The 22,425-nt window shown below is 42.6% G+C and overlaps 2 protein-coding genes across 2 annotated transcripts; both read right to left on the minus strand.

Annotated features, from left to right (window-relative positions):
• Positions 1 to 1,840: 1,840 nt before the first annotated feature.
• ppp1r14aa (protein phosphatase 1, regulatory (inhibitor) subunit 14Aa) lies at positions 1,841 to 7,573 on the minus strand. The gene is made up of 4 exons (XM_047607156.1): positions 7,280 to 7,573; positions 5,616 to 5,696; positions 5,465 to 5,497; positions 1,841 to 3,517 (listed from the first exon to the last, which is right to left on the minus strand). The coding sequence occupies exons 1-4, from the start codon at positions 7,481 to 7,483 to the stop codon at positions 3,335 to 3,337; spliced, it is 501 nt and encodes a 166-aa protein (XP_047463112.1). The 5' UTR covers positions 7,484 to 7,573; the 3' UTR covers positions 1,841 to 3,334.
• Positions 7,574 to 8,391: 818 nt separating this feature from the next.
• dlb (deltaB) lies at positions 8,392 to 13,412 on the minus strand. The gene is made up of 7 exons (XM_047607155.1): positions 13,157 to 13,412; positions 12,823 to 13,062; positions 12,615 to 12,672; positions 12,235 to 12,492; positions 10,888 to 11,249; positions 10,187 to 10,403; positions 8,392 to 9,976 (listed from the first exon to the last, which is right to left on the minus strand). The coding sequence occupies exons 1-7, from the start codon at positions 13,205 to 13,207 to the stop codon at positions 9,258 to 9,260; spliced, it is 1,905 nt and encodes a 634-aa protein (XP_047463111.1). The 5' UTR covers positions 13,208 to 13,412; the 3' UTR covers positions 8,392 to 9,257.
• Between the last annotated feature and the right edge of the window lie 9,013 nt (positions 13,413 to 22,425).

Here is a 22,425-nt window from a genome sequence, read left to right on the forward strand (position 1 = left end):
CTACACCGCAGACCCTCCGCCCCACCCTTGGGACCCTTCTAATTACGCTAATTGCATTAACCGTACAGAACACAGAACATTCCCCTGTAGTGTGCAAGTTTTCATCAGCGCCATCCTCTTTTGGCTTCTGTGTGACTGATCTCTGAAGAGAATAGAAAGTGAACCGTACGTGGTGCCAGTAGCCTTGAGTAGAAATTCCATTCTTACAACCGACAGCAGTTGTGTTTTTCCACAGCGGAAGACTTTAACTGGAATGATCTGAGCTGTAATGACAGTCGGCACTGGTGCTGCTATATTGTCTTTGCTTTACTGCAGATCGTCAAGGTCAGCGTAGCCATGGCAGCCTCTGCTGCCACACAGCAAGCAGAGCAGCGGAACAAAACAACCGGAGGGTATACGGCACGTGAGGAACGTGCGCGTGGATGCCTTGGAGTTGGATTGTGCAATTTTAGAGTAGAGCAAGCAGAGTAACGCTGCGCTTTTAAACAGCCCCTGGTTAAACTTGTTCCAAAGATTCTTGTACTGTAGTCCCACCCTGCCACCTAGTGTGCAGAGCGATGAAGGACAAGAGGTGGGGTTCTGTCTCGAGTGCGCCTTAGACGTGTTCCACTCTGCCACCATGTGCTTTGTTATCCCTCTATCCACAGCTCTACCCTGGATGTCACGCAGCCAAACCTGTCGTACAACATGACACTCACGCTACATCTTTCGGTTTCCCTTTTTAGTTTCTTCTGTCACGCTAGATGCATGGTCGGCTGTCGCAGTCAGTGCCACGTGTACAGTAATTCTCATGCTAGTAAAGCAGCACTGTTTTCAAACTTTGTCAAAGAGAAAAACAGATACAGGAATAGAGACATTTTGATTATAATATGGAAAGGAGTTGAAGAAACAGTCAGGCTAACTACACAAGACGTTTCTGTTCTAGTGAGGTCAAAATACAGTTTAGGTGAAAGCTTGTCACAGAAAAAGGTCATAAAAAGATAATCTGTCTTCTTCGCTCTTTGCAATAATAAAATAATAACACGTTAAGACTTGGGTTTTGAAAAAACGCTTCATCTTTTAGTTTGCATTTCCCTCTCCTTTTTTGGTCAAGAGTCATTATGATCATAATTCTACTTTTTTTTTTTTTTTTTTGCATTTGACATACTTCACAAATATTTACCCACTACATCCTGACGACAGAAAAGGTCAACACTAACATTAAAAGGTGTAACTTCAAAACATTTATATAACTGTATAACTGTAAGTGAATTTTCTTAAGAATCCTGGAAATGTGTTTCATAGATAAGCAACTCCTTTTCCTTTGACAGTGATGCTAGAAAAGTTAACTGAGTCACTTTTACATTTATTACTTTCTGTATTAAATATAAAAATGTATATTAAGTACAGTTTGTTGGTATAGTAACGCACCCTCAGATTCAGGTCGACCAACCAGTGGAAAATGGGGCAAAACACAACAGACGAATGGATTAAAAAAATATATATTTTAATGTTAAATCACACATGTTTAATGTTAATGTTAAAAGTAAGGGGTTAGACTGCATGGCTGGGTGTTCGTCTTTTCCTCTGGGGTGGGGGGCAAAGCCAAAAGTCGCACTCCCCGGAGCTGCCGGGCTGAGGTGGGTCGGCTGCGCTCATCGACAACATCACGCTGCGGTTCATGGTGTTCTGCCAAAACCTGGACCCAGAAATCTCAATAGGTGAAGCTGTCAGGGAAACCAGATGTAGCCACGGCACCCACACTGCACAAATTATAAACACTGTCTGAACAACACAAAAATAGCAACGCAATATAAAACAGCTTGGTGTGAAGTAGAACTAAGTCAACCAACAAATGAAACCGTTTTTAGATATTATTTTATTAGCAATTTCTTTGACTTCTTTGACAAAAACAAAATTTAGTAAATGCGATGACATGACTGAAAATGTAGTAACAACACAACTAGGGAACAGATGGGATGAATGAGAGTAAATTATCATTGAAATCATTATGTTTAAGTAACGGCACAGGATTATTTCCAGAGTTAGAGCACACTCTATATCGGATATCTGTCCAACGATGACAATAAAGAACCATCATAATTTTAACACACATGTTAAATAAGTTGTACAGGTACGTGCATCTGATCTAAGAGTGTTATCTAAAACTGTGCATGTGCTCAGTGGAGGGTGGCCCACTGTAACTGTGACCCAGTTCAGGTTATCGCATCGATAGTTTCAACATAAAATGCTGTTGACCCCACTCTTCTTTATATACAGGAATTGATTAGTGCCAGAAACGGCCGTGGCAAACTACCAGTACAAAAAGCACTGAAGCGACAAAAGGTTTCCAGTCAAATAAAAACGAGAGTCACGAGGTTTGTTGCTGCACATAAATGCATCCTGGTATTTTTGTGTATTTTTGTGAGTTGAGATATATATTGTTTTAGATTTTGAATATGACGACGACTGAATGAAGCCCCTACCATTTCATTAGTTTTAGACGAGATCATTTTTTCTTTATTTGATGCGTTAGGCATGGTGAATTATCTCTCCACAATGACCCAAAAAGCTGTTTACAGGGCAGAGCATTTTGTCACTAACCCCTTTTCACCATTAACACGTTGCACTCATCAGCCACAGCATTAACACCACCTGTCTAATGAGTTCACGATATTTGCCTGCCATGCAGATTAGGCCTTCTGCGGGTGTCTTATAGTGTCTGGCACCAGGACGTTGGAGCGCAGACTTTGGGAGTTGTGGCTTGTTTCAGAAGATCCCACAGATACATAATCAGTTTGGGGTATGGGGAGTTTGGAAGCCCAGTCAACATTTAGTAGCTGAGCAGTTGTTCTAGTGTGGAAAGCCTCATTTTCCTGCTGGGGATGGCTGCTGCGATTAAGGAGTGTCGTTGCTATGGGGTGGTGGTGCCAAAAACATCTACATGAACACCAGGACCAGATTACTCAGCACAGCATTGCCTTTCTCGTCTTTCTCTGATCTGTACAGAAACTGCGGCGTTGTGGTTTAATGGTGGGCTACATGCTCAGATAGGAGCAGTTCAGTGCCCATGCAAGTCTGTCAGACAACCAGTTGAGAATCCAGATTTATTAGAGAGCCTTATATGTACTTCTGTATTTCTCTGAGCATATTTTCAGTATTGTTTTGGCAGAAACATTTTGTGCCATCTCAATGTTTCCTGCTTTCTGCCAGCAGCTTAACATTGAACATATATGAGAATGGTTTTACAGTATTTTTTAATTCTTCATTGATCATTGCCTTGCATAGTCCAACATAAGTGACAATTCATGTTCACGACAAACAGTTTGTGTATGAGTTTAGAGGATTGGGCTCATCAGAGGCTCTGGTTTTGGCCTTTGGTTTGCTGGAAGTGCTGGTGGTGCGGGGGGTTGTTGAAGTGGTAGGGCTCATGGCGATAGTGGCTGTGGCAGACGACCGGATGCTCGATGCCTTCGCTCTGCAGCTCCTCCTGCTTGTGGACTCCCTCCAGCTTTGCCACCAGCTCTCTGATGAAGGCCTGGGGATGAGCAAGCAAGTAATCAGTGTCACTGATTCACAAGGTTCAGTACATTAAAGGATAACTCTTAACTGTTAGATTTTTTTTAACAAATGACAGGAAGTCAAACAAATCAAAAGAGTATTGGTTTGTGAGACAATGCCTCCAAAGAAGAAAAATCAAAAAGGGGTTAAATAGGTTGTTGGTTTTGCTCTTCTGTGGGATACACTGGCAAGAATAAAAGGACTGAATATTACCTGGCTTATCCTTTAACCTTGGTTAGTGATATATTTAAATATCACCATTATTATTCCTTTACGCCCAAATGAACATACTCAACTTATTTTTCTTTATTTTATTTTTATTTTTTTCGTCCGGCTAAACCAAACACTTGTCTGAGATTAGAGCTATTTTTGGGGACCGACCTTCGCTGTCTCACACTGAGAAATATTCTTATTTCTCAGTGGTTTCTGGAAGTATTTAGAGTCACTGTTACAGAAACAAACAATTATAGTCATGGTACTGAATTTGGGACCTTCCGTTAAGTTCAGTTTCCTGTTTAATTTGTTTTTCTTTTTCCATTTGATTGCCCTTTCCAACGCTGTGATTAGATCTCTCCTCATTATCATGGATATATATATATATATAGTCCTGTCTCGCCTTTTGTCCCTTGTCTGTTCGTCTGTGTTCTGTGATTTCCTGTGACCTTGCTGTTCTCTGCTCGTGTCTCCTGCATTTTATGTGACTTGAATGTTCTTTAAGGATTCTTCATTGTTTTGATTTCTCCTTTTGGGTGACGTCTTTTGTTGGGCTCTTATAACTGTAGTGTCTTTGGCTATATGTCAGTGAGTTTTATTTAGTTTTAGTTAGTTTCATTTCATTTTTTTTTTTTTTATTATCATCATTTTCCGTTCTTTCCTCCTACTCCTGTGTCTGGCATGTGGGTCCTCCCCTTCTCCCTGCTAGGCATCGTGGCAATTGTCCGCATAAGCCCTCTACCATTTCTCTTCCAAGTCCAAGCAAACAGTCCTTATCAGAACATTCAAAACAAACCTCGGTCATTATGGAGAAAAAAAGTATCTAGTTTTTTTTCCAGCCATTCTTGTTTGTGTGTTGTCTGTGTTCCATGTGTCCATAGATGGAAGAATGCTTTGAAGAGCAGTGGTGTCCCGGGAGGATGACCTCAAGGTCCTCATGGTGGAAGTTTCTATTTATTTCTACAGTTTTATGTGGTGGTGGTGGTGTGAGTGCACTCCTCATAATTTACAAAGTCAGTTTGCTAAGATACCAAAAAAAAACAAGTCAGTATGTGATAAGGATGTTTTACTTTGGTCCATTTGTGCATTTATATACAAACCTATACAACATTCTTAGAAACCTGTTCAGTCACACATGTAGCCACGTGTGCATTTAAACAGGTTATGCTTGCTGTAATTACTCCACCTGCTCTGACAATTAAGAAGAGCTCCGCCTGCGTGACCTCTTCATTTGACCAACCACTTAAATCTCTTGTGAACTTAAGACACACTTTGGAATAAATTCAGAACAAAGCCAGGGCTGTGGACTACACCGTCACAGGAAAGGTGTTGTTTCTTGTGGGCTTGATTCTTTTGAGACAAGCTTAAAAAATGTGATGCTTCTCTTTAACTGGCGCTTCCACGTCGGAGTCTAATGAATTAAGCATGAGCTATGAGAGCAGCAGCTACACTGACCCTCCCTGCTTGTTTGCCTGTGTTTGCATTTATGGCCACTGCGAGGCCAACATGCCAGTCCAGAAAGACTCATTGTTTCAGCACTGAGCTTGAAGGAATAAGACGAGAGTGCACAGAAAGCCATTGTTGAGGCGAGCAGATGGGCTGCGGGATGAAAAGGCCGGCGCTTCAGCTCCAGTTGAACTAAGGTATACATTTGCATATGCAACAAAGCGATCACTGCAATGAATCAGCTGATTGGGGAGACGAGACATACCTCTGTACTGTTACTGCACTTTTGAAGAAGCTCCTGTTAAAAAAAAAATAAATAAAGAGGGGTAAGAAACCGGCGACATGATCCCAGGTTTCTCTCCTACAACTCTGCATTTGTCAATCAAAACGTTCAGGAATATGACACGTCACGTCACCTGTAACTTCTTGACTCGCTCGTTGTCATTCGGGAGGTCGATCAGATCATCAATGTTCACCTCCTCTGGCATGTCACTCTCCTGAAGTCGACACACAGAGACGAGCAGTGAGAAAAACACGCACTCGTGTGGTTTTAATGAGTTACTGGAAAATACTCAGTCATGTTCAACATGCCTTCATTATCTGGTTTAACCTCTAAATTCTTCCCTTTGGCTCAAACTATTAACTCACTCGTTTCCTAAATAGTCCCAGTGATTCCCATTTAAACGGTTGTAATTACAGTAAAAAAAAAAAAAAAAAAACGTATTTGAACCCGCAGAAGTATTTTACTGAAAATTGCTTTCATTGTATATCATATGTCCTAACATACTCATAGTAGCCTATTGTCTGAAACATTTTCAAGTTAACTTCTTTATATTTACTGTTGTTATATAAGCGAAACTAACAACAAAATCAAATCAAAGTGTCATTACACAAGAATCCACCAGATAATGGATAATGGCAATAATAAAAATGTCAATCATGAGGTGACCCCAGATGAAAAGTGAGAGGACCACCACATTCTGTGGGATTATTTCTGCGCGGACTGTGAACGTCCCTACATTCTTGACTATAATTGGTGAGAAAGGTCAGTCTGGCCCGGTGTGGTGGGCCGGCATCCAAATGTCTTCAACTTGGCTACATTTACTGCACATATTACAGCTAAAATTACAAGTTCAGTGACCATCGGTTGCTCATTTATGCTGCGGGGGCTAAACAGTTACAATGTTCACATAATGCTGAACAGTGGCTGTTGTGTCTGAACAAACAACCATTGTTCAGGCTGAGTGGAGGGACAGTCCACCCACACATCCACATACCACTGACCTATGTGATTAGGACCATGACACACTGAGGACTGCAATTCTATAGCTCACCGGCTCCATATTTATACACTAGACACGTCCTTCTCATGTATAAAACTTGAGCTTTGTGTGTTACACGACTTGATGTAACATAATGATAGTCACAGAATTACTACAGAATGAGTCATTATTGACGTAATCATCTGAATCTCTATCTTATAATCAAAAAACTAAACTTTCGCAACGTAAATCCTGCACTTTGTCACAGAAAAATGCACCCCTATGCCTGCATCTCCTCCTAACCTCCTTACAGCTGCCTCAGCAGCCAGATGTACAGCGCTTAACCCCTCAGGGGACCCGCAACAGCATTCTCCCTCCTCAACCCCTCTTCCTTTTCTCATCACTCACCCTTCTCTCAGTTCCACACTGCCCATGTAAGGCAGAAAGCCCAAAGACAGATAGAGATCTGTGAGAAGGGGACAGCAGGGGACCTCGCATTTACATGATGATTGGCCTTGTAAGGACAAACAAGGCTGACCCACCTCTCCACTTAGCTAAACACCTCATGGGTCAGTGGAGGTCGGGGAGATGAGCCTCAGCGACTTGATATCACATTCTTAGCAACATCTAATATTTTTCTGTTCAAATATCACCAAATATCTTTTTTGTAGCTAATTCAGTTTACTTCACCTCTTTATAAAGTGTAAGAATAAATAGAAGTTTTTTAAATTATTTGAATAGACACCTAGATTATTACAGGACGCAGCATTTCAAAAAAGCAGATGAGTCTTTTCTGATCCTGGGACACATCCACCCACCTGACCCGAGTAGAGCCGGTCCAGGCTGTCGTCGATCCACTTCTCTACGTCGAGCCGCCTCTGCAGCTCTTTCCTGTTGTACTTCACCGTCACCCGGGCATGTCTCTTCGGTATGTTGAACACGGGCTCCCGAAGAGACCCAAAGGCTGATGAATGGACCGCGTCGCCGTCTTCAAGCTGCCCCTGGGTCCGATCGGCTGCCATGTCTGCTGGGGAGTGAAGTGGACGGACTGGTTCTTCGTCAGACGCGCAAGGAGGAGAGAGGAGAGCTGGGAGGCGACGGAGCAGACGGCTGCACAGATTGCCTTTTTTTTTTTTTTTTTCCTCTCCTGGGATGTTTATTTACATGGTATCTAAATACTGCCAAATTATTTACATGTCTGCCAGTACACCATCCCTTTTTTTAAATTTATTTTTGTAGCCCCTTGCTTTTATTGCCTATTGCCTTTCTGACACGAATATCAGTCCTGGGCAGAAAAACTTTAAGTTGCGTCTGTCAAAGTTCATAGAGTCTAAACACAGCTAAAATTATTTATTGTCTCAGTGTTTTTTTTTTTTTTAAAGTAAATATTCAGAATATCATTAGGGTCTTGCTTCCCCATATATAAGAATTTGGAGCTTTTCTTTTTTAAAATTTTTATTATATGCACCAATCAGGCATAACATTATGAACACCTGCCCAACTTCTATGGGTTGAGGGGAGGGACCTCTGTGGATCCTCCCACAGACTCTTTATCAGTTTAGAATCTAGTGAATTAAGATGTTTTTGTACCCGTATCAGGCTGCATCCTGCTGTGGTTGGCTGCTGCCATCTAGGAGTGTCATTGCTAGTGGGTCAGGGTTTCTGGTCTGGTCTAGGTGGGTGGTACGCGTCTAAGTAACAGCCACATGAATGCCAGGTCCAAAAGTTTCCCAGCTAAATGTTGTATTGTCACAGGATCATCAGCGTATATGACTGTGACAGAAAATCTAAAAAATGTTTGGCGGATGAATCATGATATAAAAATCGTTATTTTCTGTCTTTTCTTTTCAGTCGTCCGCATCATTAAACGTCAGCGGACCGTGCAATATGTGACACTTAAAAGCTTAAAGGAACAGAAGTGAATCCAGAATTGCGTCGAAGCAGATACTTTATTTCACATCACAACCACAACATGAGGAACTTAAATAATAGGAATGGAAACGTGTAACACAACACAAACTTTGGCATGAACATAAAATGGCACGTAAAAAAGAGCAATGTGATCAGTAGTACATATACATATATATGTATACAGTAATGGCCATAAAGCACATGTTTTCTCATATCCCTGCACATTATATCTTTGGGATATTTAACACAGCCCTTCAAACGTCCAGATACAACAACATCAAGCGTCGGTCTTCATTCGGCATCATATAAATATATCTCTACATCTGTGACAATCAAAGTGAGGCGATAAACACAGGTTTTCAAATAAATAAATAATATAAAGAATAAAAATGATGGTACGCACAACAAGGAAATAATGGCAAAAGGAAGATTGAAAAGCAAAACAAAATTCTGTGTTTAAAAAAAAAAAAAAAGAGGGAGAAACAAAGTGAACTTATTAAAGACAACAACCCAGTAATAACGTGTTTTTGGGCAGGTTTTCCGAAGGTGGCCAGAGTATTGTGTCTTGGTGCATTTGGTTGGTGTTGTAGGTCCGATGAACACTGGATCATTATTTGTCTCTTTGGGTCTTAAAAATGGAAGAGCTTTGCCCCATATACAGTACTCTATTCTCAATAATCTTTGTAAATCATCTTCATCAGAATTGTTCATTTGTCAGAATTTTGCTTTTTACATTGACATTTACATTTTTAAACGGTTTTCAGCGTGAGCGTGGTTTCCAACTCATGGATTTGCTCCTGTTTTCACTGTGCATGAAGACAGAGGAGCAACAAGTGCTAGTATATATATTTTCCCCTGTTTGAACAGCCTTGTTTCGTCCCGGTTTCATCTCAGGCCAGCTCCAGAGCCCAGGCCGGCCTCGTCCCTCCACATGAAATCCTGACGTTCCCCTCTGACCAGGCTGCTCTCCACCGGGTTGTGTCTGTACCCGGATCTGCCATCGGGGCAGAGGGAGAGGCTGAGGCGCGCTGTGCTGTTGCTGATCTTGAACAGGCCGTTCGGAACGAGGAAGGAGTCTCTCTCATTTCCCCCCAGGTTGTTGACCGTGTCCAGGTCGTTATAAACTGCAACGTCGCTCAGCTGTTTCCTCCCCTGCAGCCTCCTCCTCCTCCTCCTCAGGAAGAGGATGCCAGCCACCAAAACCAGCACCAGGATGGCCAGCATGCAGGAGACGGTGAGGGTGGTGGAGGAGGGCTGAGAGGTTTGGCGCAAAGCGGGCTTGAAACTGGGCTGAAGAGTGAACTCACAGCTGGGACCCATGAAGCCCTTTGGACACTGACATACCGGCCCAGTAAAGTGGGTGAAGCAAGTGCCACCGTTCTGACACGGGCGGGCGCCGCAGGCATCTGAACGCACACTGCAGTTCTTGCCAGTGTAGCCCAAGGTGCAGGAGCAGGTGTAGTCATTCACACCGTCTTGGCAGGTTCCTGCGTTTTGGCAGGGACTCGAGGCGCAGTCGTCAACGTTGACCTGGCAGTTGGCACCCGTGAAGCCTGCCTGACAACGACACAAGATGCTCTGGCCGAGGTCCAAACATTCACCACCTGTGGAAGAGAGAAACACTCTGTTTAGCATCCAATAAACCAGGGGTGGCCAGCCGTTTAAAGAAAGGGTGTTAATTGGATTATATTCGTTGGACGTGCATCCGTGCAAGAGTGCTGACAAAAACACCTAGCCAGTGAAGTCAAGGAACTGTAGGTTCGTTTTTCAACCACAAGATGTCGCCAGAGGAGAGGCCTCGCCGGAGCACTCACCGTTCAGACAGGGCCTGTTACTGCAGCGGTCCAGCTTCTTCTCGCAGTTGGAGCCGGTGTAACTGGGAGGGCAGCGGCAGGTGTAGCCCCCGGTCATCGTCTCCACACAGGTGCCGCCGTTGAAGCAGGGACCATCTGCGCATGTCATGGCGATGATCTCGCAGTTCTTCCCGTAGAAACCTTGTGGGCAGGTGCATGAGTAGTCATTCTCCAAGTCCTGTGGAGGGGAGACAAAAACGTCCTGTTAAAGAAGGCAGATCTATATAACAGTTCATGCTATGTAAATTGTAGACATATTAGGCCTCCAACTGTAGAGTTTTGCACTGCTGTGTTCGCATTATAAGACAGAAACCCTGATTTTGCTTCTACAACATTTTTTTTAGCAGTACAGCTCAACACACTGGGTCTATCATCATGGGAATTAACTGTAAATGGTTTGTGATTATATTCTTAGTGTATTTGTCTCAACACAATTTATAGTCACACTTCACAATGTGCTGGTGTATCTTTTATCTTTCAATTTATTTATTTATTTTTTCTCACTTACTCATCTAGGCATCTGTTCTAGTACAGCTGTGTTATCAGAATTTCCATGCATGGAACCGAATTAACCCTATCTTCTTTCTCTGTTATTATGCTGCAATAATATACATTTACAATATTTTGTTTTTTAAAAAGACTTAATATATTTGTATTCTTACATTGCAGCTGCCTCCATTCTTGCAAGGATTGCTGTCGCACTCATTGGTTTCCAACTCGCAGTTGGTGCCTCCAAAGCCAGGCCGGCAGGTGCAGGTGTAGCTGCCCTGTCCCGTGTTGGTGCAGGTCGCTCCATTGGCGCAGGGCTTGTGGTTGGTGCAGTAGTTCAGGTCCTGGTCACAGAAGAGGCCCCCCCAACCCTCCTGGCAGTTGCACTGCCACGGCTGGCTGCACGTCCCGTGGAGGCAGCCTGGGTAGCGGACGCATTCATTGCAAGAGGGGCCCTGCCAGCCCATGCGGCATGTACAGCCCCCTGGGGCCTCGCAGTAGCCATGCTTCTCGCTGCAGTCCGCCGAGCAGATGGCTGAGGAGGGAAGGGGAGGGAGGGTGTGTGATTACAATGGGCACGCCTTCTCATGCATCACACACACACACACAAAACACACACACACACAAGACCCCTTGTCTGACCCCAGCCCTATTCTAGACTTCACTGTTGGTTAAGTATTAAGCCAAGCAGCTGGTAGGCACACTGCCGAAGAAAAATGCTTTCTTTTATCTCCTCCCCATCACGCACACACACAGACCCACACACACACACTCACAAAACAGATCACCTTGAAAAATGTGACTGTCTAACAGGGGCCACGGCTCTTTTTTCTTTTTGTAACAGAACAAAAGGCAGATGGAGCACGAAACAAAGACTAAAAATGAATACGCTGCGGGACATCGATCAGATAAAAGATTCTCTGTATGCTCTGAAATGATTCCAGAGTGTGACTGTGTACTACATCAAACATCAGCCGTAGCCCTGAGTAATAACGTAAAAACTTTTTGTCACTGCCTTTATCAAACTTGAGCCAGATGTTTCAGTTCATACAAATGAGGGTTTTCTTGCAAGTATTGTGTCATTTAATGTTTTAATGTTTGTAATTTTGCTTCAAGTTTGAATTACTTTAATATGACCACATTCTAAATTAATCAAATCTGCCGTTATGTGATGCTTTGTAATAATTTTTTTTTTTTTTTTTTTTTACTGTTTTACCAAAATTGTCATTTTGGTAAAACAGTAATAATGATCATTATTCTAGTTCATATTATGTACTTTTGTTTGCCAAATATTAAAAAATTGTAGTGCGGAATAGTTTTAGCCAGTTTTCCCATATTAAGCAGTTTGAAACTTAGTCCTGCCATCAGTGCATGCCTCATGTGCAGTTAGAGCTTTGTTTTCGGGGGAAGTTTTATTTGCTCCCTCCTCCGGTGCGTAACTGAACTGCACCGCGATGAAAAAAAAGTATTGAATCCGACTGGACTTGGAGTGGCATCAATGATTCTAAATATCCACTTACGTTCAGAGCAATAGTTTCCCTTCCAGCCCTCCAGGCAGATACGATTGCCCTCCTCGTCGCAAGTGTAGTGTCCCAGCGTGTCGTCCCTCGGTCTGCAGTAGTCAGCGCAACCGTCTCCAGAATAGTACTCATCACAGAAGACGTGGTAAGAGTAGCGCAGCTCGCTCTGTTCGCCAAAGTGTACGTCCTGGGACCAGTCTTCTCCGATGGCAAGTCTCCTCCTGGTCGCCAGACGGCTCACAAGGTTGTTTTGGTTGTCTGCCGAGGGAACGAAAGTTTAGAAACACAGAACAAGTGTTTGTGTGGGAATGAGTGATGTTTGCGTTGGTCCTTCAGTGGGTCAAGCTTTTCAAACAAATCAGTCTAAAGAAGTAACGTACCTGTGTATTCAGTGGGGGATTCTGCGTTCCAGGCTTCGATGATCAACGAAAACGTCCCCTAGAAGAGAGAAAAGGCTCATTCAGTGTCCGGTTACTTCAGTTACAGTGACGCATAAAGTGTGGGGAGTTTCTACGCTTATAAAAAGAATGAAATTAACGTCCCAATATCGTTTTTTGAGTAAACGTGTCTTTGTTTATTTTTATTTACCGGCCACTTGAAGTGAAAAGGCACCCTGATGGGAGCGCTGCTTGAGATTGAGGTATGGTCGGCCCTGATGACGTTGGTGTGCCCGGTGCCAAAGGTGCAAGGCGGCTCTGCGGAGATCACATCCTCGGGATGTTTTAGGCAAATTCTGAAAAATATATGGCAGTCCCTGTGTCTCCTGCAGATGTGTTGCGCCGTATGGAATGAATGGATCTTCAGCTCAAACACACCGGAGGAGAAAACCTGCAGTGACAGAAAGATTATGTCAGATGTCAAGCGCGTAAACATAAATCGGTATGTTAGGTATGGTATTTAGCACAAATATCAGCCAACTTACTACGTGCAATAAGGCCAAGGACAAGAGGTATCTCAGGTGTAGATGTGCCATTTCTTCCTAAAGTTTGTTCTTCAATTCAAAATGGATGTTTTCATTCGCCGTGTACAGTAATTTTCCCCAAAAGATAGTGCGGGGAACTGTTGCAGCAAAGTGGAAAATCTCTCAAAAAAGTTTCATCACTTGGAAGTCTTTGATCCGGTTTGGTTTATCCCAAATCTTCTTGCAAGTCTTCTCCTCCGTCTTATTATTGGTACTCCGTTTGTTTGGTTTCTGGTGCGTAAAGACGCAGAGTGGTTTTATACTCTTGAGGCTGTGCGTCACAAGCAAAGAGGTGGAGTCGCAGCAGGTCCCTCGGGGGACCAGCCTGACACGCGGGGCCTGCCTGGGGATTTGGACAACCCACATTACATCTGGACGAGGTCCTTAGGAATATGCATAAGAAGCTGGTGTAAGGCAGACACTTTTTTTGGCATCGCAGCACAATTCTTAATCAGCTAAATCGATGTGATGGAAAGAGTTTGATAAATCCGACATCCGAACATTTAATTATGTGAAACAGAAAATACACAATAATTTGAATAAGGTGCCCTTCAGATTGGAACACATTAAAATATTTTAACCATGAGATTAAACGTTTATAATTCGTGTTTATTTTCACTTGATTTAACATTCACCAGTTTCTGTACAGTGGATCACTGCTTATGAAGTGTTTTTCACGTCAGAACTTGCCTGCACAAAAACAAATATCAAAAGGAAGCAGAGAAGAATAGCATATAGGCTTTCTTTTTTACATCCAACAATATAATTGCTCTGACGCGTGTGAGGTTACAAAGGGTGGGCAGGTCCCGGATAAGACCTTGCGCGCGTCTAGCGGTTATTCAGACCACTTCTGTTGTGTTGTTGAGCCTGGAGAATGGCGCGGGGGGTTGCTTGTGTGTGCGTGTGTGTGAAGGGGGGTCCGGGAGGGCTGGGACTATCATGTTGCCTTTGTCTGGAACTCATGCGAACAGCTGTATGGTAATCAACGGCACATGGTCGGCCGTGCGGGGCTCCAAACCCCGCTATTGTCTCACCAAAGCGTCTACTCCCGGCGCGTACACACACAGAGACACACGCACACACACTGCTAACCCCTTATTGATTTAGGATGAACTTTGGTCACTTGTCGCTGGCAGATTGAGCTGGAGATTGTGTTGAAGAGTACACACACCTTAAATGATATTTACTCTTCATTTGCTTTACCCGTTGGAACAATTATCAGACTCGGGTTAGGATAGGTTCTGTTTTAAACAGTCTTAACATAAAGCAAAGGAAATTCTGTTCTTTTGATTGCTCAACTTGCTCTTGACAATAGAATCATGTTTTCCTGTTTTTGACAAATTTGGTTCTGTGCCTGGAAATTCTCGTTGTTCTGATGTCCAGAGTCGCACTGACCTGGACCACGTGTGAGATCACTCCTGGCCTTTTATTTTCAGTGTATCCATGTGTGCATATACGGGCGTATGTAATTTCTCCAACAGGCGCTGGGGGGTGGGGGTTGGGGTGGGAGGGGGCATTGATATTAAAATGAGAAAAGCGTACGCGTGCCTGAAGTGGCCCCCTGTATATCTTGGCACGCTTTTCTTTCAGAACAACATAGACAATAACGGGGAGGAAACGCAAGTTTGCAAAGTACCGCAAAGGAGGTTCCAAAAGAGGAAAACTAGGAACATCATCCTCCTACAAAAGGACGACGTTGCTGTCCTCTTTGAAGACAGAGAGTGATGTGAAGAGTTAATAGGTCCAAGTCAGACAAATTTTGTGTCAAATATCGCCACCCTAAATTTAGGCCTTTTTGTGCCGATTGCTAAATTGTCAAAGACTTTGCATTAAATCTGAAAAGGAACCGTTTGTGTCGTTGATTGTTCTTTAACTTGGTTGAACAGCTGAACTCATGAGCCATATTAATCAAAGTACAGATTTAAATGCTACTCTGCTAAACGAGGCATTTACAGGACTTCTTAAACCTACTTCAACCTCTGTCTGTGAATTGTAAATGTTTTAGGTTACACTGTTGGAGTCTTCAGTTTGGACAACAAATGAGGAAAAGTGGCTACAAAGTTGTTGTTTTTTTTTTTTGTTTTTTTTACTCCTGTTTTATTGCGATCATATTCATTAGTCAGGTTAGACAGAACGTGTAGTTAGATCTATTCATTTTTGTCTTTGTAGGTGAAAGCAACTTTTGCAAATTATATGAATCAAATGTACTCAGATTTACTCTGCTCCAGCAGATGAAAAAGCAAAAATTACTTCTATGTGGCTGTAAGTGGCTTTCATCTATTCATTTTGAGGTTAAATTTTATACATCTGACTCGATACTTGACCTCAGCCAGTGTTAGAAGTCATTTTTTTTTCACAGTTTCAAAGCTTTTGTTTGGGCATCAAAATGTGATCGAACATTTTGACACATCTGACTATGGACCGGTGAGAAGGTATGTGATTAGCACCTGTTTCTATGCATCATATCATATCTCCGTGCTGCAACAATCGTCACACGAGCGCGACACATTCATCATTTCTGTCCCTTCGAATGAGACTCGCTTTACACGTGTGTGCTGTGTGCACCGTCCACAGTATCTGCTGCATCTCTCTGTGGAGGAGGATGTGTGTGTCTTTGTGTTAGGAGAGCAGATGGACAGTGCACCCTCTCTGCTGTTGTCGTCTGTATTACTTGCCGGAGTGTGACACGAGCGTGCCACGGGGCATGGGAACCGAAGAGGAGTCATGTCACCCCCCACTCTCTCCGGACCTCCCATTAGTTTGAGTGGCCGGCATCTGCCTCATCTACAACCCCACAGCAGCTTGGAGATTCTTCTCCCCAAGGACCCTGCAGAAAGAGAGGGGGAGCTGCTGAAAATCTGACTCACCCGGGCCCTCGGGGGAGACTTGCGGCCTGCCTGTTGCGGCCACCTCTGCAGTCCTGGCCTGCTGTCTGACTTCAGGACAATAGGAGGTGTGGAATGGCTGTCTGGTGGGTTGGGGTGATCTGTTTGTGTGTGTGTGTATATGTGTGTGTGTGTGTGCACATGCGGGAAATTTATGCATGTCATTTGGTTGATTGGCTGAGCTCATTAAGATGTTGGATGCTGAGGCACCATTGGGTACCAGAGGAGACACACAACCCTGCCACCTCCTCCCTGAGTAAATTCATGGGGTGAATCAAAGGACTGTGTGATGGATGGAGGAGCGTTGTGAAGCAAATCACTGGCTAACAATAATACTGGCAGATATACTGTATCCTGTGACTTCCCTTACTGCCTCTAAAGGCAGGTCTTTAAATCAGTGTTTCAAAACATTTTAGGCCATTTAGTTCTCGTTTCCTAAGACCATCTGTGCCTACTAAAGCAATTTACATCATGTAGTGCTCCTCCAGACTCTTCAAGGACAGCTGTCTTACAGTAATACAGAGAGAACGACTGTACTTATCCTTCACACCCCAGGCTGTGAAATCAAAACTCTTGTTTTTTTTTTAAAGGCCATCTTCTTAATTTTATGTCAGTGTTGCTTCAGACTATCCCCCATTTCCTTACCATCACACACACACCTGACCTTTAATTTTTCCTTTCTCTCAGCCCTGTAGATTTACAATTCATAAGATTACCCACACCATGCCAATTTATTAACAGTATATACACACACAACCAGTCAAAAGTTTTGGAACACCACACTTTTCCCATTTTTTTTTAAACAAAATTATTCAGTTTGTGTCATTGCACTCTGAAGTGAAAGCATATAACAAATAAACAATTTGAGTTGAAAAAGAGCTCATGGAATCAATTTATAGACCAAAATGTATTCTAAACTTTTGACTCAAAGTAGGCACCTTTGGCAGATATAACAGCTGAACACACTCGTGGCGTTCCTTCTACAATAGAAATCAAATATTCTTCAGAAAGTTCTTCCCAAGTCTGTTGCAGAAGTTCCCATAAATGTGTGGCACTTGCAGGTTGCTTGACTTTCACTCTTCTGTCCAGTTCATCGCAAACCAGCTCGATGGGGTTTAAGTCTGGAAACTGTGCTGGCCACTCCGTGTTTTCAAGCCCACCATCTTGTTCTTTTTTCCTGAGGTAGTTTTGTTATAGCTTGGACTTGTGTTTTTGGTCATTATCTTGCTGTAGGATGAACCTCTGACCAACTAGTCTTCAGTAGTCCAGTGGCGGTGTTTCGTGGCCCACAAGTCTTATTCTGACATCTTAGTAATGGCTTTCTTGCTGCAACTGGTCCTGTCAAACCCGCAGTTCGAAGTCTTCTCTTCACAGTTGAAACTGAGACTTGCTTACTATGACTGCTATTAGGCTGTGCTTGAAGCTGTTGTCCTGTGAGCCGCCTATCACGCAAGCTGTTAACGCTCGGAAACTTGTCCTCTGATTCAGTTGTGGCTTTGAGTCTGCCAGACCGCTTCCTGTCAGAGTTTGCCCCAGTTTCTGAGTGCCTTTTGATGGTTAAGAAAACTGTACTCACTGACACCTTGACTTTCTTTGCAATTTCCCTGTAGGAAAGACCTGCATTTTTAAGCGTTGTGATTGTCCATCTCTCTTCTTTTGTTAATCGCCTTTTTGTAGCAACACACTACTTTCTGCAGTACAATACTGTTCACCTGATGCTCATGAGGGTCTGGTACCACAGCGTGTTCCAACACTGCTTTTATGCAGACAGAGGGGGTTGTAAGTAATCAAGAAAAGTTGGAACACCTGTAGGAATTAGCAGCACCAGCTTTCAGGGCTGATTCAACCTTCATTGCTGCAGAACAGCTTTAAATTGTTAAAGGCCTGAAAAAGGCCTTTTTTATATAATTCTGAAATGTACATTATTTTTCAGTTTGGGTAACCAAATTTTTTATTTATTTATTTATTTTTTTAACCTCTGGCTGTTCAGTACCTACCTTTGAGCCATTCATTGGGCTTGCATGACTTGAATTGCAATAAATAACTGGAAAAATTAGGGTGTTCTTAAACTTTTGACCGGTAGTGTATATATGTATAAACATGCCTCTGTTTTAAAGACAGCAAATTAAGCCCATGAAACTAATAAATACACTGTTGCCCATTTTGAGAGGATATACACTTTATCTATCAACAACACATTGTCACAATCATTTCCGGAGAAGAGGAAAAAAAAATATTCCAACTTTGTGGGCAACAGTGTAGTCAGACTAAACACTTTATTCATTTGTAACACTTTCTTCATACACTCTTCAAGTCTATTCAGCTGATATGAACTCAAATGAACCTAAAGCACTTTCAGTTTGCACCTTTAAGGTGGAGCAGCTATGACTTTGTACACTAACCGTGCATCAAGTGACAATGGCAGGACAATGTTACATCTTCAAATGGGCCACTTGTTGTGGGGAACCTACATAAATATCAGTAGAGAATCTCTCCTTGACTCTACTCAGCTCAGCAGTGAGCATTGTTTCACCCTCGAGTGCTTCTGTTTCAGACACAAGATCAACATGTGCAGTCGAAGACTTGCTGGTAAATCATGGATGGCAGCTAAACATGCAACATGGCTCGTGTGGTGTCATAGTGTGTAAGCATTTGATACTTTGAAGTCGGGATTTTATGTCGTCACTCAAAGCGCAAGACAAAATGTTTTGTTTTTAATTGAAACTGCAGTAGGTCATCGCCAGCAAGGTGATAATGAACTTTAAAGATATAAACTCTGTGTGAGCACACTCTGTTTTGTTGTGCTAGGACACTTTTTGGTATTCTGCTCTTCTACTATCACAAAAATGTACTTCAGCAAGAACCAGCATTTTTTTTGTTTGTTTTTGTTTTTACAAACTCTTGAGTGGTTTCATTTCCAGGTTTTCTCACATCTCACATCAAGCACATTCCTCATCAGCACCAAGCAAAGAACACTCATCACAGATCTCTGTGTGAAAATGTCTTTCAGGTTATCAACTGTATGCTGAGTGCGATGGTGAATTTGTTGTAGATCAGGGGTTTTCAACGTTTTTCAGGCCAAGGACCACAAACTGATAGAGATATTAAGTAGAGACCCCCTACCTACTATATGTGTTCTATATTAAACTCGGCCTAGTGCTTTTTATAAATATACCTTATTATTATCATTTTACATTCAATAATAAGGTGTTCAAATAATGCACAGGTTCAAATATATATTTTTTTTTATTTATTTCAAATGTGTGCAACAGTAGGGTGGCTGTGCAGCTGCCGTAAACATAAACATATCTAACTCACAGATTCAAGTTTTAACTTACATAGATAAATGTAGTAGGGACAGTGAATCACCAAGCCATCTGATGGCAAACAGCATTAGTGAGATGTCTGACCCTGATGAGAAGCACACAACTTATCTTTTTTTGGATGAATAGATGTTAACGGGAGAGAGCTGCACTGTTAGCTTCTATTCTGCTAATATTTCAAATATATAAAAAACGTCTGATCAACCAAAGATTTAACAATCCACCTGCAGTACCTCCGTGGACCCCCTATGGGTCACGGCCCCCCTGTTGAAGACCTATGCTGAAGACGATGGTCGATATTGAATTACAGACGATAATACTCCCACCTTGACCACCTTCCTGTTAAAAAAAAAAACATTTAACATGCCTTTGGCCAAAACTCAAACACTCATCTTGAACCGTTTCTCTTTCATGCTTTGATATTTCTATTCTTGCCATTCTATTAATTTGTGTTTTATTGTTTTGAAAGAGTTCTTTAATGTTTCTGAATGCATTTTGCATAAGTAGAGGACAGGCGCTCCAGGCATCACCCCCCAGCAGCCCAGACCTATAGCAGCATAACTAAGGAATAGTTCGCAGTCACCTGATCCAGTCCTAACTGTAAGCTTTAACAAGGAGGCAAGTTTTAAGCCTAATCTTAATAGTAGAGACAGCATCTACCTTGTGAACTCAAACTAGGAACTAGTTCCACATGACAGTGGCCTAGTAGCCATTCTCCCATTCTCCCATTCTCCTTTTTGATCCACAAGTAAGATTACACTTTGAGAGCGAAGTGAGCTATTGGGATAATGTGGCTCATTGAGATTTGGGATATGAGCCAATGAAGAGAAGCTATAATCAGAGTAATGTGATTTCTCTTGATAACATTAATGCTCTTGTTGCAGCATTTTGAATGAACTGGAGCCATTTTAATAACTGGCCATGGTCTTGTATTTACACCTACCCATTGGTCACCAATTTCTACAAATAGGTAACCCCCAACACTCTGGTTTATGGACAACCTGCTCTGTCACACCCTAATATGAAGTGTCAGCTTTTGGGAACAATGAAAACTAACCCTAATCCCTAACCATTTTGTGAGCCACATGTTTCTATAAAACAGCAACAAATTCCACTGTCTGTATCTATTCATGTGTTCAATGTGGCCTGTTACTTTCTTCATTCATCTTGCAGGATCTAGTCACATTGTAATATTACAGCCCGTAAGCTGACTGTACACAGCCATTCCAAAAACACACAATGACAAACATACTGAATGTTTTGTCAAGCCACAAAGTGTGATTATTGCCTAAACATATGGAACAAACAAATGTGCGCTTGTGAGTCACTGATCAAGTCACTGCTGAATCACAAATTCCCCCGCCAAAACAAAAGCTATGATGTGGTAAATAAAACTGAACTGTTTGGCTTAGCAGCAGATGCATAATTACCCCTTTGTCGCGGCACAAAAGGAGCGACGCTAATTATTTAATCCCGTTCAAGCTGAGCTGCGGATCTCCTCCAATCGCACCTTTCCAGACTCTGTCCTGCAGCCTCGGTGGCAGATGGGGGATGAAAGAGGGAGATGGGAGGAACGAGGGAATGGGAACAGGTGGGGGTGAAAACTGAAGAAAAGGAAAAGGGCACAAGGGTCAACTGGAGAAATGGGGGGAGGAAACATACATATAGACTTGCAGAAGGGCAGATCGATGGATAGATTTTTTCCCCCTTTTCTTTTTTGCCAGATGTCGACCAACATTTCTACAGAGGGAGGGCAGGAGAAGGACTGGAGCCTGTATTTATAGCAAATCTAAACGCTTTTTGCAGCTATTTTGCTCAGTCAAGTGGTTAATCTGACTCCTAAATCATAAAGTTTTTATTCATAATATCTCTTCTGCTGATGTAGGACTAGATTCAACCATATGCAGCGTGTAGTGTGGAAATGCAAATTATGAAGGAATTTGATAGTTGAATCAGAGCAGCTACCGATCCACTGTAAATATTCGCTCTCTAAGCAATGCAGAAAAAAAGTCTTTTATTCGGAGGAGACGAGAGGGGGCCTCGGAATGGAGTAGAATACAGTTTTATAGGCACTCAAAGTGAATAATGTCTTTTCAGAGGGGCTTAAGTCTCAGGTTTAAGGGCTCTGTAAAGAACCGAAGGTAAAAGGCTTGCTCACAATGTGAATACAGCTGTCTATTCAGGGCCCCTGCCCCCCAGCCAGACACAATAATGCTGCCCCCTGCCTTTGAGCATTGGAGGAAACCCCAGCAGATTGTTGAACTCCCGCTGGATCCCGCCCTCCTCCCCTCCCTGTTGTGGCACGCCAGCCCAACCCTGGCAGCTGTTTAACTAACTGAGGCAGAAGGGGCCGTAGGAGAACAATGCAGTTTGACTAAACTATCCCTGTGTGCGTGTGTCTCTGTGTGTGTGTAGGTCAGAATTGTTCACATTAAATTAAGAATGAAGCTCCATAGATCATGGCCGATCCTCTGTTAGCTTCATATTTATGGCAAAAGACGGGGACTTCATGACAGTCACCAATGCCTCCCTGATTTGAAAGAAACACTAGTGAGGGAAGCCTTAAAGATATAGATTTGTCATTTGTGTCTTTGAATAAGAATTTGCATGAACTTGTTATTAAGTTTTTTTTTTCCTCCAAATCCTCTACAGATGTCATTCAAAGTCTTCATGTTTATAGTTTTCATGTATAACTAATGCCATAAAACATATCTTTATACTTTGGAGACATGACTCTATGGTGCAGATTTGCAAACACCACATCCAAGACTAAACTGCAACAGAAATGACCTCAACTATTGACCTAAGTCCTACGTTAGATGATGAAGTTGGCTCCATCAGTCCACAGGTGGGGTGTAATGCTACTACATGAACTGCTTTGATGAAAACATTTCTGCACGCATAGTCATCATAAAGTTAAAACAATGATTCGTGAGTGGCTCTGGCCGATCCAGTCTGTGGACTCGACTAGGTTACACTTGGAGATGGACGCACTTAAGACAACAGGAGGCTTCAAAGGAAA

This window comes from Mugil cephalus, chromosome 15 (genome assembly GCF_022458985.1).
Source record: "Mugil cephalus isolate CIBA_MC_2020 chromosome 15, CIBA_Mcephalus_1.1, whole genome shotgun sequence".
Lineage (NCBI taxonomy): Eukaryota > Metazoa > Chordata > Actinopteri > Mugiliformes > Mugilidae > Mugil > Mugil cephalus.

Excerpts from the sequence above, each read along its gene's own strand:
- ppp1r14aa (XM_047607156.1), bottom strand. The coding sequence starts at position 7,483 with ATGGCAGCCGATCGGACCCAGGGGCAGCTTGAAGACGGCGACGCGGTC. Across the intron at positions 5,697-7,279 it reads ACCGGCTCTACTCGGGTCAG|GAGAGTGACATGCCAGAGGA; the intron begins GTGGGTGGATGT and ends TGTCGACTTCAG. Across the intron at positions 5,498-5,615 it reads AGCGAGTCAAGAAGTTACAG|GAGCTTCTTCAAAAGTGCAG; the intron begins GTGACGTGACGT and ends TTTTTTTAACAG.
- dlb (XM_047607155.1), bottom strand. The coding sequence starts at position 13,207 with ATGGCACATCTACACCTGAGATACCTCTTGTCCTTGGCCTTATTGCAC. Across the intron at positions 10,404-10,887 it reads AGAATGGAGGCAGCTGCAAT|GACTTGGAGAATGACTACTC; the intron begins GTAAGAATACAA and ends TCCCCTCCACAG. Across the intron at positions 9,977-10,186 it reads TAACAGGCCCTGTCTGAACG|GTGGTGAATGTTTGGACCTC; the intron begins GTGAGTGCTCCG and ends TCTCTTCCACAG.